Here is a 20,177-nt window from a genome sequence, read left to right as displayed (position 1 = left end):
TATGTGTACAGAAACACAAATATCTCATAAGTAAAATTGAATTATCAATAGAACCCATTATCAGTAGCTTGCTTTTAACATAAAATCAAAAAATCATTAATTTTGTAAAATCTATTTATTAATTATCTTTTTTTTTTCAAGAATTATTTTCGAAACTATTCTTTTTTCTTGGGAGATAGGAATTTATATGCATTCAAACATTTCTCATTATATAAAATTGTATGAAAACTAAATCTACTATAGATTGTTCATATAATATTATAAGAAGTAAATTGAAATCATATAAAAACAAAATAAATTATATATCCTATAAGTATTTTTTTTTTTACAAAATTTTTTTCTTTAATATTTTCAAGTTTTCATTCATGCATATTTATTACATGATATTATGAATTAGATTAATTTGTTGAATTTTAAAATAAAATTATCAGCTACTGAAGAAAAGAATTGTTTTTTTGTTTTTTTTTTTGTTTTTAAAAAATGAAATTTACATTTTAATAAACTGTTTAGAAGAGCAAATTTACTTAGTGACTTAATATAACGTACATATTTAACTTTGATCCATAGTATTAACATCGTTAACACTATTACCAGAACAATCTTTTTGAATTGCGTCAAATAAAACACGTAATTCTGGAGCACTCTTGATCATTCCCATGAACTCACTCAATGATGGATTCTTATCTGTAACAATGACGCAAAATAATTATTAGTCATACTTTATGGCTTTCTTAATACTGTTTAAAAATAAAATAAGTAATTAAATATGTACCAGCATCAGGAATAGTTAAAAGTGCAGCTACAGCTCTTAGAGCTGATCTTTTTAATTCTTCTTGCTTTTCGTATTCTTGCTTCACAGAATTGGCCTTTACTTTCATTGTACATGTATTTTTCAAGGGTTCAACCAATCTTTCTAATCCTATAATAAATATTAATAAAATAAATTTCATAAAAAAGTAACAATGTAAAATATTTTTTTAGATCTGATAAAAAAAAAGCTATAAATTTTCAAGTATAATTAAATCTAAATTAGCCAGACGTAATAAATTCAATAATAAAATGATCAATTATCGTTAATTTTTATCTAGATTTGATTAGATAAAATCAGATCCAAAAAATACTAAAATTTTCCGGGAAAGAAATATAATTACGTTGTAAAACAGCGGTTGGACAAAGTTGAGCAAGACGTGCGGTCATCAGATAAGTCAACATTTTAATATCGTAATGATCTCTTAAACCACTTTCAACATGTTGGAGAAATTCAAAAATGTCTAGTCTATCCAGACAAGAATCCAACAATGTATACATACATTCAAATGCAGCTTTTCTCAAATCCAAACCATCATCAACTGTATGCTTAAATGGTCCCATTTCAACTTCTCTTATCAATTCTTTCTGTAAAATGTATTAATTATTAAATTAAAAATGAATAAAATAAAAAATATAAATGAATAATAAATAAAAAAAATTAATAAAATAATGTCATAAAAAAATTACAATTAAGATTAATGTTACCTTGGTTTTAGTTTCCGCATAGAGTTTTGGTAAAACAGTCTCTAAAAGATCTCTAATTAACATTGGTTTATTATGAGCTGCTGAATTAAATGCAACAAGTGCTACACGTCGAACATTTAAATCTGGATCTTCTAAAGCTACAAGAAAACTACCCATACACTGTTTAAGCATTGCATCAATTTGTTGAGGTTGATCAGATATTGTAAATTTAACAGCAGTAACAGTCGTGGTTCTCATCAAAGGTGATAGCGATTTTAAAGATTCTTGAAGTCTTGGAAGTAATGTCATTGGATCAATAAGAGTAAGCTTTCCTAAACATTCAGCAACAACATTTCTTGTACCCTCTTCAGTACATTCACAATGCCGATATAAAAGTTGCCAAATTAATGGTACAAAATTCTGAAGATGTGAAACGCCTGTTGAACTACTAGATTGACATGTTATAATTTCTTTTAATGAATGAAGAACAAGATATTGCCGTTTTGGTTGAGCTTCAATTTCATCCAAAATAAATGGTAAATATTCAGGTAAATTACCAACAGCTATATTACCAAGTGTATAACTTGCAGCTGATTTAACTTCTTCTGAATGTGATGAAAATGAATTAAGTATAACATTCTTAAGTGTTGGAATACCACTTAAATCAACATGTTTACCAATCTCACCAATGACAAGAAGTGCAAAAATATGTTGTGCATCATTTTTAGAATTTTGAACATCGCGAATAAATTGTTCAACAACTTGGTAAGCTTCCTCTTCTTGACAAGTTATAGTTAATGCCGCGGCACATTTTGCTAATGAGTGATAAGCTTGTTTGTGAAGTAATGATTGATTAACAGGAGCAATTAACATTGATAGTAATTGTTTATAACCAATCTCTGGTATATCAGCTTTCACTAGTGCCTGGAATAAATCTAACATAGCATTCAACGCTGCGCCTTGAAGTAAAGGAGATTTCACTAGTTCAAGAACTTCAGGTAGAATACTGTCAGAAATACAATTCACTAATGCAACTGGATAAAGTTTAGCAATTGTAGTAAGTAAAGTAAGCGTTAATTGAGCTATATGAAGATCTGATTCATTTAACAAAGCTGGCAGCTCGGCAGTGACTTTATCCAAAAGATCAGTATGTAAACTTGATGAATAACTACGTACTAATGTATCTAACAGAGTTAGAGATGATAACTTGAGTGCCCTTTGATTTTTTCTTAAAAATGATCCAAGAATAGGGATTGCTTCTTCCATTATTGGCTCTAAATCTACACGTAATGGTGATGCCGCAATACAAGTTAATGCTTTGACAGTAGTCAATCTTGTTATTTCATTGCGTAAACGATCAAGAAAGATTGGTAAACAAACAGGTAATTGATCATGTAAAGTATCACTGAGATGTGCTATTATTTGACCCATACATGCTATTGCTCGCTCTTTGACTTCTTGATCAATATCAGCTGTTTTTAATCTGGTTAATGTACTATAATAAATTTCGCTAGATATTGAATTAAAGTCAAACTCAACTGGTTTGCCGTTATGAGGTCTAATTACTTGTACAAGCTGTTGAAGTACTAATAATGCTTCAGCTGTTATCTTATAAAATGGATCACTAACAGCAGCGATAATTGGTGGAGCTAGAGCTGACATATAATTGTGAAATGCTTCAGGTTGATGTGTCGTTAAAAGTGTATAAACAAATGCAAGTGCATCAATTTTCATATTTGACGATGAATTTTTATCGCCGAGAGAGTATTGAATTCCAGGTATTAATGCTGCAATATTATTGGTCAATGCACCAGGTAGAACAATAATAAGTTCTTTAAGTAAAGCGAAACAATCTTGACGTGTCTTAATACTTTTCTCTTTCATTTGACGATGAATAGCTTTAACAATAAGAGGTACTTGTTGTTGAAGCAAAGCTATTGGACACTCTTCATCTTCCATTGAATCAGGATCAAGTGCTGATACTGGTGTAGCACAACTTGATGTTGGTTTAGTTTGTCGTAGTAAAGCAATGTAGGCATGGAATATATCTGACTTAACATTTTCTTCACGTTCTTTAAATCTAGCAATGATGGCAGGTGATACATTCTTATATAATTCTGGTAATAATTCTCGTCTTGTTGAAACTACGGCTTCTAAACACTTGGCACCAGCACGACGTACTTTCCAGCTCATGTCATCATCATCAGAATATTCATCTTCACCGTCTTCTTCCTCTCCACCTGCACCATCATCCTCAGTTTCCATTGTTATTCCATCCCCATGATGATACATATCACCATCATTCATTGTATTATCATCATCGTCATCGTAATTGTAATTTGGATCATAAGTTATGTAAACTAAACATATTTCAATTATTTTATTTATGTGAGGTGTAATTTCTTTTGGACAACGATAAACAAATGATTCGAAAGCTTGTAAGCAATATTCACGTAATTCATCATCGTCTTCATTACTATATTGTACAATAAGTGGCATCACTCGTTCTATTTGTTCACCAAATCTATGTCCAGCTTGACGACATATTGAAGCAATACATTGAATATATGTACGAATAATATTCTTAACTTTTGGCGCAGTTAATCCCTCAAGTAAATGATCGATAAGTTTTTTATACAAAAAATTATTGCTTGATGTTAACAAATGACTAAGAGCTACGATTGTACGTTTTCTTACAGCTTGACGTGGTGATGATAATTGTGGCAATAAAGCATTTAAAATTGTCGAGTGAAAACTAACTAAAAGAGAACCAAATCTAGACAATAAATCTGCAACAATATCTAATGCCTCCAGTTGAACTGAAACGTCTTCTTGTTTTTCAATGGCGCTGCTTAATTTTCCTGTTATTCTTTTACAAACATTTTCTGACAAATCACTAGACCCTAATGGAAGCTCGGATATTACTGTTTTCAATCCTATACTTGATATATCTCGAAGTTGTTCTTTATCAGAGATCATGTTGCTACAAAGAGCATCAACAATTGTTTCGACTTGATACTCTTTTACTTTATTTACTAAAGGCCCCAAACTGTTAACAAAAAAAAAAATTTCAATATTAATAATTTATAAAGATTTTTATATTTTTAGTGATTAAAATGCTGATAAAATTTTATCATTATGATAGTTGCTATTACTAATATTGTCTAGCTTTTAAAATTATTATCTTTAATTTATAACATGCTAAATATTGTCTGTCATTTATACCATTTTACAGCAAGATTTTGTACTTCTCCATTTTTATCTTCGAGCAATCGAAGAAGCATTTTAACAACTTTTCTTTCGGAATCATCATCCAATTTAATATTGTCTTTCTGCAATTCTGTCATCAAGTCATTTGTAGCCATGAACCTAAAATCTTTATCACTTGATGTCATCTGGAAAGCAAATTGAAAGTAATAATAATAAACAAGAAATAGGCAAAGTTTTTAAAATATTTATGGTGCGTATGAAAATATTCTATAGGTTATAGACTAGCATTGGAAATCTCTCTACGAATAAAATATTTTCAGACCAAAAGAATTTGCTTAAAATTCGCAAAAAATATATTATTTACAAGACATTTACCTTTTCTAGCAGATTTGCTATCTGATATGAAACACTAGCCATTGTTGTAATGTACAAAAATTCGTCAACCGGTTTCTTTTAATGAATCTTAAACTCTTGAATGTATCTTGATTGTTTCACTCATTAATTGTTTTTTTGCATGCGCTCACACATACGAGATATGCGTTCTAAAACTTTCTTTATTATTGGTTGAAATTTTAGAGCATATATTCGTGTACGGTATAGCGTCTGTTGTGTATTTTCGAATTATACTATATTAAAACATGGCCGTCGATGATGCCTCTTTCAATTGTTTGATGGTACTAATGTTTTGCAATGCGTATTTTCCTAATAAAAAAACAAAAATTCATCAGAATAACTTTTAATTTTAGGATTCAAAGTTATTAATCTTTAACACAAAATTTATCTCTTGATTATTATCATAACCTATAAGCAGCCGTTTACATTTAGAACCAGACAGTAAACAGGATTTGGGATTTTCCACAGAATGTCTGACCATTAATGTGGATCTGTTTATTGTCTAGAAAGCCTAGATTAGCATTTCAGCTTAAAAGATCTGGGACTTAAAAATTTTTCCATAATTGTTTGTGTTCGTCACTAATAACTGATTTGAGATAAAATCAGTTTTATTTTTGGAAAACAAATGATTACAAAGAAAAACAGGATGGAAAATCATGCGGTATATCCGAAGCAATTGTCATCGTGTAAAATTTCAACGTTGCCTCCTTGTTCAAAACTTCTTATTATTTTAAAATAAATTTATTTAATTAGTTGAGATATTAAAATACCTTTCAATCATTCGAGATATTAATTTAGTAAACAAAAAGAAAAATATAATCGCTGTCGACGCTGTGGCTTCCCGCTCTTTTCAGTGAAATTTTCTAGTTGCGATCACCACCGCAACATTCAAGAGTCGCTTTTTAAAAAAAGTGTACCGTGCGCCCTCTATACAGGAATTAACCTAAACATATTGACGAGAGAGAAAATTTTTCTTGCCGAGTTTATAAATACACTCGGAAAAATTAAAAAATTTTATTCAGTGTGTTTTATATGCGCATTTGTAATATTATTTTAATTAAAATGATTTGGTATTAAGTTTGAGTTGATACTTTTTTTTGTGAATACAATACACGTGCAATAGTGTTGAATAATGATTATGTGATAGTCAATAATAATGAAGATTATCATTGTTTATTTGTTTATTTTCTGATGTTTTTTACTTGCAAAATTGAATACAATGGCTCAAGAGACTCACGATATCAATTTAACACCTCAAGAATTACAAATTTTGTCGGAATTGGACAGGTAAATACATTTTTTTCAATACATAACATTTCACTTTGCGAATCTTCAACCGTGTGATTCTGACCTACATTTAATATGCATAACCTGCAATACAAAGTTGTTGATGTTGTTTGAATTTTACATATAATTATCATATAATAATTATTGTAATTAATACATATAAATTTAATTATAATTCATTAAAAAATACATTGAAATAATTGAATTTTCTTTCTTCAATTTAGCCGACAATTTGGATTCCTCAAGTTGAATTCTCCAGAGCAAGTGAAAAAAAAGGCTCTAGTGGTGAAAGCTATAAAGTATCTGGAGAAAATGCTGATACAAGCACAAGCAGAAAAACAAAGACGAAAAATTGACGGTATTAGGTCGACTAATTGTGACTCGAAGAATGATGAAGATGATAAAGTAATCAGCATAGATCCTAAAACTTATTGCAAACTAGGTCATTTCCACTTGTTACTTGAAAACTATAGTAAAGGTAACACTGCATTTATTGCATGTAATTTATTTTATCTAAACTGACAATACATCATTTATGTAACCATTTAGTTGTCAATACTTAACTTAATTTTAATCCCAATGATATAATAAATATCCACTTATTTCATTTCTGTTAATACAGCCATGTCAGCATATCAAAAGTTTTATGTTTTAAAAACGGATTATTGGAAAGATGCTTCATTTCTTTATGGACAAGGGCTGGTTTATTTTCACTTCAATGCTTTTCAATGGTGAGTCATTGAATATCAGTATTTTACAATAATTCAATTCATTCATTATTCAAACGAAAAAACAAGTACTTCATGAAATGTAATGCACTTCATGGTGTACACATTTTCATAATCATTTCATATATTTAAGAATCATCAATGATTCTAATTGTTTTATATAAATTCACTTAGAGATTACAAATGCAAAAAGTGACAGAAGAATAAATAGTTTGTTGATAAAAAAAAAAATACAAAAATTCGAAAAATTTTTTTTTTTCAATTTCATGAACAGTATAAATTTTATTAAAATATTTATTAATGAATATATTCCTCATTCCCCAATGAATTCAATTGAAATGGAAACTGGATTTTTTATATAAAAGTGTTCTGTTGGACACAAAAATAAATGCATTTATCTTCAATTACCTTTAGTCGGTATCATATCATATCAGTTTTGACTCTAATTAGACCGCTAGGTGTCGAGAATCATCAGTCTGAGGTCTACGTGTTAAATGAAATTCCCTCAATGGCGATCAAAAAATATAAATTATCAATCAAGTTTATAAATAGACTTAGTTACATAGACAGATGATTCATAGACAACAAGATATTCATTATCATCCAAGAAAATTCTTTTTATTCCCAGAATTCTCAGAGTAGATCAAATCATTGAATATTTTAGCTTGATACCTTTAAAATAAAGATTTTCCATTATATTTATTAATAGAAATTCCAAAAATGCATGATATTTTAATCAATGAATTTTTTAATGATCCTTAACCTATAATACTAAATTTTATTAACTACTTTTCTGATAATATATCAATTAATTATATCTGGTATTGTTTTATCATCATTTCTTGAAAATTATATATCATTTTAATGGATAAATATTTAAATTTATTATCATTACATATACAAAAGACAATAGAACATCAAATTTTTCGTTGCACAAAGCATGTAAATTTCTTTATTCTTAATTGTTAAATATAAAATGGAAGATATGAATAAAAATCAATTTCAAATGCTTATAAATAACTGTTGTCGGTGGAGGAATTGGTAAAAATCGAAACAGTCTATAAAAGAATGGAAATTGCTTTCGCCATACCTCGAACGTCGTAGGTCACGTACACAAAACGAGTAATATAATTGGTGTAGGCAGGATACAATGGCTTAAAATTCTGAAATTTTGGCAATGCCATCTCTCACATCAAACATATCTTTTTATTATTATCAAATAAACGTCAATATTTACTTAAAATTATTTTTATTCATCAATAATTCTTATTAATTCGAAAAATTTATTTACCAATTTTGATTTAAAAAATCTCTGCTTTTTTTTATTAATTAATTATTAAATTATTTAGACATGACAAAACTTTTTCAATTCAATTATCTTTATTCATTTTAAATTCAAAAAGAAATTTCTTATTTTTAATTTATCGAAAAATTCAGAGAAATATTAAGGATAATTCAATTGAAAAAAAATGCACTGTAGTTGAACTTTCATTAAACAATTAATTTTTTTTAACATTATTATGATTATTAACATATGCATTTGTATATTTATATCTATATGATTCACTTTTAAAGGTCAAAAGATACAGTTATATAAAAATTTTACATTTTCATTAAAAATATCTTTATTATTCAAACGTTATTATAACAAATAATGAATACTCCATTTAAATAACCTAAAAAAAAAAAAAAATTTCGAAAAATTATATAAAAATAACTTTGTAATATCATGTATACAGTATATAACGTATCGTGTGACGTCACGATTCACAGAGTTACTGTAGTGTCGTAAATAAACATGGGTAATAATGAGAGTACGTATACATATATGTACGCATTGATACATGTTTATGTGTTTATTATTTTCGTGTGACGTCATTTAAAGTATCTTGATGCACCCGCGCGAGAACGCAAGTAATAAGAGACCGAGACCAAAAAAAAAAAAAGGAATAAACTAGTAAGCCTGTGTGTATTACTCTACGAGTTGAATGACCTAACGTTCAGAGTTCAATACACTGCAGCGTCGTCATGCCACTTACACTACACGGCAACTACACATTGTATATATTTGCACTTCCTCAGGTATTTGTCTGAGATTTTCGCTTCAACAAAATCATCTTATCATTTTATTTTGATGTATTTATATATATATACATTCAGTGTTAACGGTTTTTCCATTTAAACTCCAAAAAGAAGAAAAAAAAAAAAAGAGGTTAAATATAACCAAAAAAAATTTTTTTAAACATTTCATGATTAAATTCCAAAGTCTCTGATTAATTAAATAAGATAATTATCACGCATTAAAAGATACTGAATAATCGATACTAAATAGAATAAAATATTTACATATTCAACTGTGTGATGATGTGTAGTGTATGTAAGTACAGTTTAGTATTAACCTTGAATCAAATGGATTTTTTATATTAAAATACAAGTCTAGATAGCGATAATAATATATTCGTAGAACGAATAATTAATAATTTAAAAAGACAATGAATACAACAAAACTTTTTAGCACAATAATAGTGCTTATTGGACAGTGGTTTACGTCTACTTGCACTTCTAGTCGATTGGCGTTGATGTAACAAAACAGTACAAGATGGTAAACAGTGGTCGTGACTATTGAATGTGTTGGAGGGCTGAAGGGAAATTAATGGTAGGCGACTAGAAATAGGGCCATTGCGCATGCGCTTTTTCACATGTTTTATATATATGTATATATACCTATACTTATATCTATAGAGAATTTTCTATCCATACTAGTATACTTTACCCCTACTTTGTTCTCTTACTTAGTCGCACCCGGTTTATTCTCCCAGCTCCACCCCTCCAACCTCACTCACTTCCCTCAAGTTAGAGTCAGTCGCGCGAGAACCTTTAGTGGGTGAGGTGCCGCGCTCTCTCACTGCCATTTATTTATAGAATATACATGAAAACCTACATACATTTATACAAATATGTATTCATATGTATATATTCATCTATAAAATAAAGAAAAAATTTAAATATCAATATTTATAAATATGTGAGATATTTTAAATAATATTTATACGTGAATTTATTTTTAAATTCTAAAAATCCCTTTGAAACTTGATAAATTAATGAAATAATAATCAATTTAAGTGAATTGCTAAATATTGATACAAGTTTTGAAGTATTTAATTATCAGAGACAAAAGAAAGGTATCAAGCTTGGTGTTGTTATTGAAAAAGTATTTAAAGATAAATTAGTGTTAATAATCATTTTTATATGATCAATTTGTATTGTTTGGATTTATTTGTCATTTAATAAACTTGATATTATGATAATTAGTATTATAAATACTCAAAAGAAGTGATGAAGTTTTGAAAATAGTGTTTTTGTTCTGATTCAATTGGAAATAACAAAAAAATAATAATAATAATAATAGCAAATACTGCAGTGAAGTGTAATTTATTGTGATTAACCCATATGTTGATATACAACGTGATTACATATTGATAACAACGTAATCTGTGTAAACAAAATCAAGTGATTCGTTAAAAGAGTCATTTAAACATATTCGAAAGTATTTACTCAGTCGTAACTTAATTTGATAGTTGAATGAAGAACTACTAAGATATTTAAATGGTGAGTTTTGTTGTCATGTGTTCAATTAAGATGTATTGATAATGATCAATCATTGTTTTTTCAGACGCAGTTGATGATAGATTGTCGAGATATATATATATATAAATATTTAAAAATTATTAGAAACTAAAAAGCAGATTAAAAGTTAGATGTAGCAAACATTATTTCTGAATGTCACAAAATGGCGGTATGACACAAGAGTTGTGTAGCAAACGGCTGCGGCAAATAACTATAGCGTTTAGTTGGCGAGCGCGTGGCACACACGATGGAGAAACCGTTACGGCATATATTGCAGTGGGTCAATGCAACAAGTCGCGCGAATACGTCGCGATAGTCTCACATTTATAAATAATTGGTATGCGTGTAACATGGTGTATGTTGCATGTATTATTTTAACTAGTATCAGTGAGTGATAAATTCATACACTCATATATATATATACATTCACACAAACTTATTTATTCTTATATCTTTTTGTTTTATAGTTGCTGTCTTACGTATGTTATCTACAATAGACAATGACAAATTAAGTAAACACGTGCTTGATCATAGAATATAGAAATTGAGATGAAAGTAGACATAAATACTTGATTCATTACAATCAAGTGTTGATGTAAATAAAAGTTAAGGTTGCATTTTTTATGAGTATAGTTGATTGAGCAAGCAGCTGGATAGAAACCAGGTCACGTGTATGCACTACAATGAAACAATGCAGTACTACCGATCTAATTGCGAAAATTTCAAATCATATATACACTTTTTTAATATTCTAAAATATTATTTTTACTCAAAAATTTAATAATTACATTTTTTTTCTATAAAAATTAGCCATTTTTTGTAGTTAATATAATTTTTAGAGTAGAATGAAATGATTATTATATATTTTATCTTTACATAAGTTATCTCAATTGATTTTTGTTTACTCATATAAATTATTAAATTACCAAAAAAATTTTTTATCATAGTCATCTGAAAAATGACATATTGATGTTAATTCAAAATATTCTTTTAAATTTTATTTAATAAAACAATGATCAGTCATTGATATTTCATGTTATATATCATTAATTATTATCACTTTAACAATATCGTTCATGTTAATATGTATATTAAAAGTATAGTAGGGTTCAATTTCGTATCAATACGTACCTTGTAGGTCTACGTGACCCTGAAAGTTCAATAGCCTTCAGGTTGGGGTATTATTCATTCCTTTCAACAATATTACTTTTATATTTAATTAATATAATTAATGAGATACTTATACGGACATTTTTGTCAACATTTATCTTTCATTATCATGGAATATTAACAATAATTTTATTGTTGGATTTAAAAATTCTTGATCTACTTACAACAAATTGTTTATATTAAATTTAAAAGAATTAAGTTTATTCGATATACTTTTAATGGTTCAATGAATTGAATATTATATTATAGATATAATAATAGACAGTCCAGCTGACGAGCAGCTGCCGACATCCTGCTTTATACACACGTTGTAACTTATAAGACCTTTGCTGTTTAAGGCTTAATTCTCCTTTTTTCTGTCTTTATAGTAAGAAAAAAAAAATGATTGCAATACTACAGTTTATGAGAGCAAAGAAAACGATGGACATAACAGTAAGACAGGTGTTCAAGGCACGCGACTGTATCGATAATGCTTAAATTTGTCAGATTAACGTTTATATATGTCTTTTTTTTCAATCTTAACAATTTTATATATATATTATTATCGACAATTATTTATTTAATTATATAAATAAAATTCATGATGATAAGTTTTGTATTATTTAAATATCTGTAATGTAGATTGTTTAATATGAAATTGATAAATTTACATTCTCATCCATTGAATATTATTTGTTACAGGGCTGTGAAAGCATTTCAGCAGGTGTTATGGGTAGATCCAAGTTTTCCTCGTGCATGCGAGGTACACCTTCGCCTCGGTCTTATGCTCAAGGTTTTGTCTGACTTTGATGCTGCTCTCAAACACCTGACGCTTGCATTTATCGATGCTAGCACACCAGCATTATTTTCCAAACTTGAAAGTATGTATATGTATAATATTATTTTTTCGAATTATTTAATACCCCCATATTCTTAACATTGAAAGAGAAAAACATAATTATTATTTAATAATAATATTAAATTAATAATCATCAATAATATAGAGAATAATTTTAAGCAAAAGTTACATTTTTAATATGTTAATTTATTAACAATAAATAAATTACTTCCTTTGTTTTTATTTATAATAATATTTATGATAACTTTCTCTTTAATTTAATGATGTCTTCATCATCAACATCAAAATAGAATTTTAATTATTTTTATTGATAGAAAAGCAATTGAAGTAATTTATTAAATCATAATTAATATATTAAATAATATGATTACGTTATTAATTGGGTATTTCTTTTTTTATTTGTTACAGTTAAATTTCATATTGCTCATTTATATGAAGTTCAAGGAAAATATCGTCTTGCTAAAGAGCATTACGAGACACTCCTCAAAGAAAAATCCTTACCATCTCATTTAAAAGCAGACATCTGTCGGCAATTAGGTAATTAATGAATCTTACATAAAGTGAAGAAGGTTAAATTAAAAATGAGGACGTTATTCTGAGCATAAGTAGAATTGAAGGTTGAACAGTATACGGCAGACACGTGTATTGATTTATTCCGAGGGTTGAAGAGAGTAAACGAGAAAGGGTCGTCGCGTCGGGGATGGAACAGGGAGAGAAATTTTCGGGCTAACAAAAGAGATAGAAGCCCACTATGGTATATAGCACCAATGGCAAGCAAATTGATGTCCATCTATAAGATAGTGTTAAAAATTTTAAAGTTATACTCAGATTAGTTTTGTTTTCTCTATATTTACAATCTAAATAATTATAGAATTTAAAAAAAAAGAATTCTATTAATAACAATACAATTATTTATCTTTTTATTTCATCAATTTTATTTAACTATGAAATATAAAAGAATAAAATAAAAATTAAAACTATGAAAATGCTAGAGACACATATCAAGTAGTCATGATGTTACTAGACGACGTGATATTCTTCCCTAACTAAATGGCGGACTCCCGAATGGTGGATTTTGCATTAAAAGATATAATCTGTACTATATATTGTATTGTATTATATAATATAAAAGAAATATAGAGATCTTATTCAAAAGCTTCAACATAAAGTAGAGAAAGAAATGAAAATACTGAAACCAGGTGTTCTTTTCATACCCTTATAAGTACAGTACTTTTGACATCATTGATATATACTTCTTTGATATAAATTAATTTAGTTTGCATCAATTTTGTTAAATAATAGAATAGAAATAATATCAGACAAAGTCTTATTACGTATGCTATGAATTTATAATATTAGAAATATTGAATTTTGAATAATTAATTACTTTCAAACATAAATGAGACATTTTCATTTAATATTTATATTATTATTTGTAAGATTCAAGTAATTTTGTGTCTTGTAAGTAAAAATATGAAAAATCAACCTACGCCAATGGTTATAGGGATTTGTAATTTGAGAGAAAATTGAGAAGAAAGAAAAAGGTCCAAGGAGAAACTTAACAACAATACTGGTAGCATAAAATGACTATTCTTAGACCCGTATCTAATACTGTACTGGAAAGCTTTATTGTACAGATCTACCTGATGCTATATATAATATCAAAAAAAAAAGTTTTGAACAATTTTATACTATTTATATTAGCATAATTTAGTTGAACTTTGGTTTTTATGACCTTTTTTACAATTACTTGAAGCAATTATATTCTGTAATATATGACAGATGTTTAACGTTGTTAAAATCACATTCAATTTGAATATATTTCATTGATTTTAATAAATATTGAATGTGAAAATAGAAAAATAAAATTTTCTATAATGAATGAACCAAAGAATAGACAATTAAGACTTTCAATTTTAATTATTTAATTTTTATTACGTAAAAATGGTTGATAATAGATTATTATTAGAATACAAATTCAATAAGTATGAAGTATACCTTTTAAAAAAGAAAAAAAATATACGACAGTTACTTAGAGTACTAATTTAATTTTATATATTCATTCAGTCTTTATCTGTTAATTTAACTATATTAATTTATTTTTCAGGATGGATGTATCATGTAGTTGACTGTTCAATTCTAAATGTTACTCGACCACAAAAACAAGCATTTGCAATACATTGTCTTCAAAAGTCAATTGAAGCAGAACCAAAGAGTGGTCAAAGTCTTTATTTATTGGGTCGTTGTTTAGCAGCTTCTGGAAAAGTACATGATGCTTTTATTGCTTATAGGTAAGATTAATTAATATTATTATATAAATTATCTTTAAAGTATTGTTGTAATTATTTTACTGACTTTAAATCAATTTTTGTTATTTTTGTTACTAGGAACTCTGTTGAAAAATCTGAAGGTAATGCGGACACTTGGTGCAGTATAGGTGTCCTTTATCAACAGCAAAACCAACCTATGGATGCACTTCAAGCGTATATATGTGCAGTTCAATTAGATAAATCACATTCTGCTGCATGGACTAATTTAGGGATTTTATACGAAAGTGTTAGTCAACCTAAAGACGCTCTTGTTTGTTATGTAAACGCTTCTAGGTAAATATTATATATAATATTACTGTTATAAATGATTTTTTTTTGTTTTAAAATATAATTTTTCAGCATTCAATAGGACATTCATTTATATATTTTTTTAGAGGTAATAATAATACATCAAACTCATCGAGTTATTCAATGAACTTGGGTGGCGTAAAATCTGGTGGAAACGTTTCGATGAATCCATCTCTTCAACAACGAATTCATTTTCTTCAAAGCCATCTAAGTCAAGCACCAATGCCTTCTATTGCTGCCAAGTAAGCATATTTAACTGATTTGTATGAAATTCAAAAAATATATTCTTTCATAAATCAATAGAGTGAAAATACGATAAACATTTTATTGTTATATTTTGACTAAAATTATGAGGTACAAAAATAAACAGATGAAAAATATAAATCAAATGTTTTTTTTTTCAATCATTAAAAATGCCATCAATAATTTCTTTATCTATTAGATAAATTAACAAAAATTTTTAATATTCAATAATAATTTCAATTTATTTTTGAAACAGTTATATTCAGTATAAATTCAATTAAAGTATTTCTTTTGATGAATATATAACTCGATTGATGAAAGAATTTTTTTACTAGTTCTTTGGTAATTATAATTTTATTTTTTTTTTCTATAATTGAACTTTTATTTTTTGTTAAGGAGACGACAATTACCGTCAATTGAAGAAGCATGGAATTTACCAATAAGTGCCGAAATGTCTAGTAGACAACAACAACCTGCAGTACAAGCAGGTTATAAGTACACAACTACACCACCGGGACCTCCACCTCCATATCCTCAAAATCAAGCTGCGACTAATATTACCACAAAAAGATTTAAAGCTGGAGAAGAACCGGTATCTCCTGGTGCGCAGTCCCAATCTCAACAACAACCACAACAAAAACAACAGTCGCAACAACAAACTCCAACACAGCAACAACAATCACAACAGCCACCACAAGCGCAACAACAGCAACAATCTCAACAATCACCAGCATTACAACCCCAACGTACACCACCCTTTTATCTTACATCTCAACAATTACAAATGTTACAACTTTTGCAACAAAATAGCAATAATTTAACGTCACAGCAACAAGGTATTTTACAACAATTACAATTACAATATCGATTAATGCAACAACATCAACAACAATTAAGAATTCAGCAACAACAAGCTGCTCAACGTGGTTTAAGACCAGGACAGCCAGGTTATCCACCTGGTTTAACAAATTTAAGAGAAGGACAATCAGCAACTCAACAAACAGGAGCTGTAATAAAAAATTATGGAATAGATCAACAACAACCACAAGGTGGTACTGTGGCATTACAAACTGGATTTTCTGATACAAATATTACTTATAATACTGTTGCTACTGGTAATACTCAACAAAGTCCTGGTATGCCATACAAATCAGCTGCCGATTCAAGTTATGCTCAACAAAATGTTAGTCAATACAATCATTATCAATCAAATCAATATACAATGCAAGGATATACTCAAATGAATCCTACAACAGGAAATTATCCTGAAAACACTGTTAGTAATAATAAAGATATTGGTGTTACAGATCAAGAACTTCAAGCTTTATTATCTCAAAAAGATATAGCTACTTCATTGGCAGAAGATTTATTAAAACATTTTGGTTCTGAAGATTTGGAAGTAAAAGATGAAACACCATCAGCGATAAATAATGGAACATTAAGTTCAGGACCATTTTCACCATCGAATATTGAAAATAACGAAAGAATAAAAGAAGTTAAGGTTGAACGAGTTGATATGTCAGAGTATGATAATATTTATAAATCAGAAAAAGTTCATTCAGACACGTTAAAAATAAATACGAAAAATATTATCAAGTGTGAAACAACATCTTCAAATATTTATCAAACTGATTGTCATCGTAGTGAACCAGTATTGAAATTGGAAAGTTTACGTGAATCATCGACAGAGGTTGAATTTTCAATTGATATGGATGCTAAAAGTGTTGTTGAAGCATGTAAAGGTCATGGCTTAAAAAGTGTACCAAATTGCTCAATATTATCAGATCGATCACCACCACCTGTACCCCCAGATCCACCAAATCAAAAGTTAACCAAGGAACAACTTTTACCTCCAACACCAAGTGTATACTTGGAGAATAAAAAAGATGCATTTAGTCCTCAACTTCAAGAATTTTGTCTCAAACATCCAATTGCTGTGATTCGAGGTCTTGCAGCAGCATTAAAACTTGATCTTGGTTTGTTCTCTACAAAAACATTAGTTGAAGCAAATCCTGATCATGGGATTGAGGTGAGAACGCAAATGCAACAAACAAGTGATGAAAATTGGGATCCAGTGTTGTCGAGGAAGGTTTGGGGATGTATAAGTCATCGAAGTCATACTACTATAGCTAAATATGCTCAATATCAAGCATCTAGTTTTCAAGATAGTCTCAAAGAAGAACGTGAAAAGACACAGGGTATTCATACTGCTAATTTATCAGATTCTGATTCTAAAGATAGTACGGGTGTTGTAAAAAGAAAAAAGAATGCTTATGGATTACCAGGGCGTCCAGGTTCTAAAATGTTACGATTTGGTACAAATGTCGATCTTTCTGATGAAAGAAAATGGAAATCTCAACTCAAAGAACTTATGAAATTACCTGCCTTTGCTAGAGTTGTGTCTGCTGGTAACATGCTAAGTCATGTTGGGCATGTTATTCTTGGTATGAATACAGTTCAATTATACATGAAAGTGCCTGGAAGTAGAACTCCTGGTCATCAGGAAAATAATAACTTTTGTTCTATAAATATTAATATTGGTCCTGGTGATTGTGAATGGTTCGCAGTACCCGATGCTTATTGGGGAGTAATTTGTAGTTTATGTGAACGTAATAATATTAATTATTTACATGGAAGTTGGTGGCCATCACTTGAAGATTTGTATGAGGAAAATATTCCTGTATACAGGTTTCTTCAACGACCTGGTGATCTTGTATGGGTTAATGCTGGTTGTGTTCATTGGGTACAAGCTGTTGGTTGGTGTAACAATATTGCTTGGAATGTTGGACCGTTAACTGCACGTCAATATCAACTGGCTATTGAAAGATATGAATGGAATAAATTACAATCATTCAAATCTATTGTTCCTATGGTTCATCTATCATGGAATTTAGCTAGGAATATTAAAGTTTCGGATCCACGTTTATTTGAGCTTATTAAAAATTGTTTACTCCGAACAATGCGACACTGTTGTTTAATATTAGAATTTGTTAAAAATAAAGGCGTAGAAGTGAGATTTCATGGCAGAGGAAAAAATGAAGCTTCTCATTATTGTGGACAATGTGAGGTAATTGTTATGATTTTTTTTTTTTAATTTTTTATATATGTTAATGTTTAGTATGAATTTTTTACTAATGTTAATTTTTCTTTTACAACAGATTGAAGTATTTAATATTCTCTTTATAAGAGAACAAGAAAAACGTCATGTAGTCCATTGTATGGATTGCGCTCGGAAACAATCACCATCACTCGAAGGCTTTGTATGTCTGGAAGAATATCGTATGCGGGATCTTATGGACGTTTATGATGGTTTTACACTTCATACACCTGCAATTACAACTGCAATTTTATCACAATCCAATTTAACATCCTGAGAATCCTATATGCATCATAAATATTTAAATTTTTTGATGACTTTATCATCAGTAAGAATTCTGTTTGTTTTTTTTTGTGACTAAAATATTCGTGTGATTGGTTTTATTATTATATCAATTTTTAGGTTAATCAAGTCAACACATGAAAGAATTTTTAATAATAATAAAAAAAAAAGTGACAAAAAAAGACAACAAGCCTCGTCCATGTACCTGAGTTACTTTGAAATAAAAACAGAAAAAAGGAAAAAAATAAAGAAAAAAAAATATTTATAGAGAAAAAAAGGAGAAAAACTCGCATGGTGAGAGAAAATAAAAAAAATGTTTTACATTGCTTTTTTAGACTAATTAGTTAAAAAATATCTATAATAATAATTATTAGCCTAATTATTCTAGGAAAAAAAAAATAACAAAGAAAAAGTATTTAAATACTTTTTCTTGAACACTAGAATTTAAGGTAATAGCATTAATTGTTTATATACCTTCATTTTTATTTTAAATAAATTGTTATACTGTTAGGTTCAGTCATAACAGTAATAACAATAGCATTAGCAGCAGCGATGTTAGATAATTGTGTGGCATAAATGTGTGACAAAATTTTTCACTGCCAATCATTGTCAATAGATTTTTTTATAAAATATATGTAATGTAATTGATGTAATTATAATTATTAGCAAATGATAATGAATAGAGCGCAATATTGTATTTAAATCTGCTCAAGCAGTCTGGAGAAATAAATTTTTGTAGGGTGACAATGAAATTATTCTCTTTTCTAGTAACAATGATAGTAATAATAGAATCGATTGTTTAATTACATAAATTTCTTGTCTACTCTCCAAATTTCTCCTTACTTTTTTCAATCTAATCCTTCCCACCCTTGATCATGTAAATTGTTTTATAAATACTAAGTATCAGATAATTATTATAATTAAAGATAATAGAACCTATTTTCGTAGACGGTATGTCTAACGAGACATGATATATTTTTTCAAAAGTCTAAATACTTCTGTTAAAATTAAGCAGCCTTTGAATTTTTTTTTTTTTTTAGTATAAATATTGGAAAAAGTGATAAGTTTTTGTATTGATATTGTACGATATAATGGATAAGTAAAGATGATAAACGAATTAATTTAATTGAAAAAAAAAGTAATAGTAATTATCAAGTAATATTAATAAATATAATTTTAATAGAAAAAAA

At 28.2% G+C, this 20,177-nt stretch overlaps 2 protein-coding genes across 5 annotated transcripts; one reads left to right on the top strand and one right to left on the bottom strand.

Annotated features, from left to right (window-relative positions):
- Window positions 1-503: 503 nt before the first annotated feature.
- Cand1 (Cullin-associated and neddylation-dissociated 1) lies at window positions 504-5,956 on the bottom strand. Of its 2 annotated transcripts, none has more exons than XM_035087494.1 (7): window positions 5,868-5,956; window positions 5,080-5,406; window positions 4,720-4,889; window positions 1,516-4,543; window positions 1,152-1,395; window positions 773-919; window positions 504-684 (listed from the first exon to the last, which is right to left on the bottom strand). In XM_035087494.1, the coding sequence occupies exons 2-7, from the start codon at window positions 5,119-5,121 to the stop codon at window positions 551-553; spliced, it is 3,765 nt and encodes a 1,254-aa protein (XP_034943385.1). In that variant the 5' UTR covers window positions 5,122-5,406; window positions 5,868-5,956; the 3' UTR covers window positions 504-550. The 2 variants fall into 2 exon arrangements, with proteins under 2 accessions (XP_034943385.1, XP_034943386.1); XM_035087495.1 differs by lacking the exon at window positions 5,868-5,956 and adding an exon at window positions 5,506-5,623.
- A 100-nt stretch (window positions 5,957-6,056) lies between these two features.
- Window positions 6,057-19,256, top strand: Utx (Utx histone demethylase). Of its 3 annotated transcripts, XR_004690610.1 has the most exons (11): window positions 6,057-6,384; window positions 6,609-6,862; window positions 7,007-7,115; window positions 12,591-12,769; window positions 13,156-13,284; window positions 14,855-15,038; window positions 15,135-15,350; window positions 15,452-15,607; window positions 16,005-18,675; window positions 18,767-19,033; window positions 19,108-19,256. XR_004690610.1 is itself a non-coding variant. In XM_035087493.1 (10 exons), the coding sequence occupies exons 1-10, from the start codon at window positions 6,317-6,319 to the stop codon at window positions 18,980-18,982; spliced, it is 4,182 nt and encodes a 1,393-aa protein (XP_034943384.1). In that variant the 5' UTR covers window positions 6,057-6,316; the 3' UTR covers window positions 18,983-19,256. The 3 variants fall into 3 exon arrangements, 1 of the variants encoding a protein (XP_034943384.1); XM_035087493.1 differs by having other exon boundaries at window positions 18,767-19,256; XR_004690611.1 differs by lacking the exons at window positions 6,057-6,384; window positions 6,609-6,862; window positions 7,007-7,115 and adding an exon at window positions 8,866-10,721.
- Window positions 19,257-20,177: the final 921 nt, after the last annotated feature.

The sequence above is a fragment of the Chelonus insularis genome, unplaced genomic scaffold (genome assembly GCF_013357705.1).
Source record: "Chelonus insularis isolate UGA/USDA-ARS -01 unplaced genomic scaffold, ASM1335770v1 contig_408_pilon, whole genome shotgun sequence".
NCBI lineage: Eukaryota > Metazoa > Arthropoda > Insecta > Hymenoptera > Braconidae > Chelonus > Chelonus insularis.
The sequence above is the reverse complement of the archived record's forward strand: the minus strand, read 5'-3'. Positions and strand labels throughout refer to the sequence as shown.

What these genes read in the sequence shown, in the direction of transcription:
- Cand1 (XM_035087494.1), bottom strand. Translation starts at nt 5,121, where the DNA reads ATGGCTAGTGTTTCATATCAGATAGCAAATCTGCTAGAAAAG. An exon ending in TAGCAAATCTGCTAGAAAAG is followed by an intron (nt 4,890 to 5,079) that starts GTAAATGTCTTG and finishes TTTGCTTTCCAG; the next exon opens with ATGACATCAAGTGATAAAGA. An exon ending in TTTAACTATTCCTGATGCTG is followed by an intron (nt 685 to 772) that starts GTACATATTTAA and finishes TCATTGTTACAG; the next exon opens with ATAAGAATCCATCATTGAGT.
- Utx (XM_035087493.1), top strand. Translation starts at nt 6,317, where the DNA reads ATGGCTCAAGAGACTCACGATATCAATTTAACACCTCAAGAATTACAA. An exon ending in ATTTTGTCGGAATTGGACAG is followed by an intron (nt 6,385 to 6,608) that starts GTAAATACATTT and finishes TCTTCAATTTAG; the next exon opens with CCGACAATTTGGATTCCTCA. An exon ending in ATTATTGTGGACAATGTGAG is followed by an intron (nt 18,676 to 18,766) that starts GTAATTGTTATG and finishes CTTTTACAACAG; the next exon opens with ATTGAAGTATTTAATATTCT.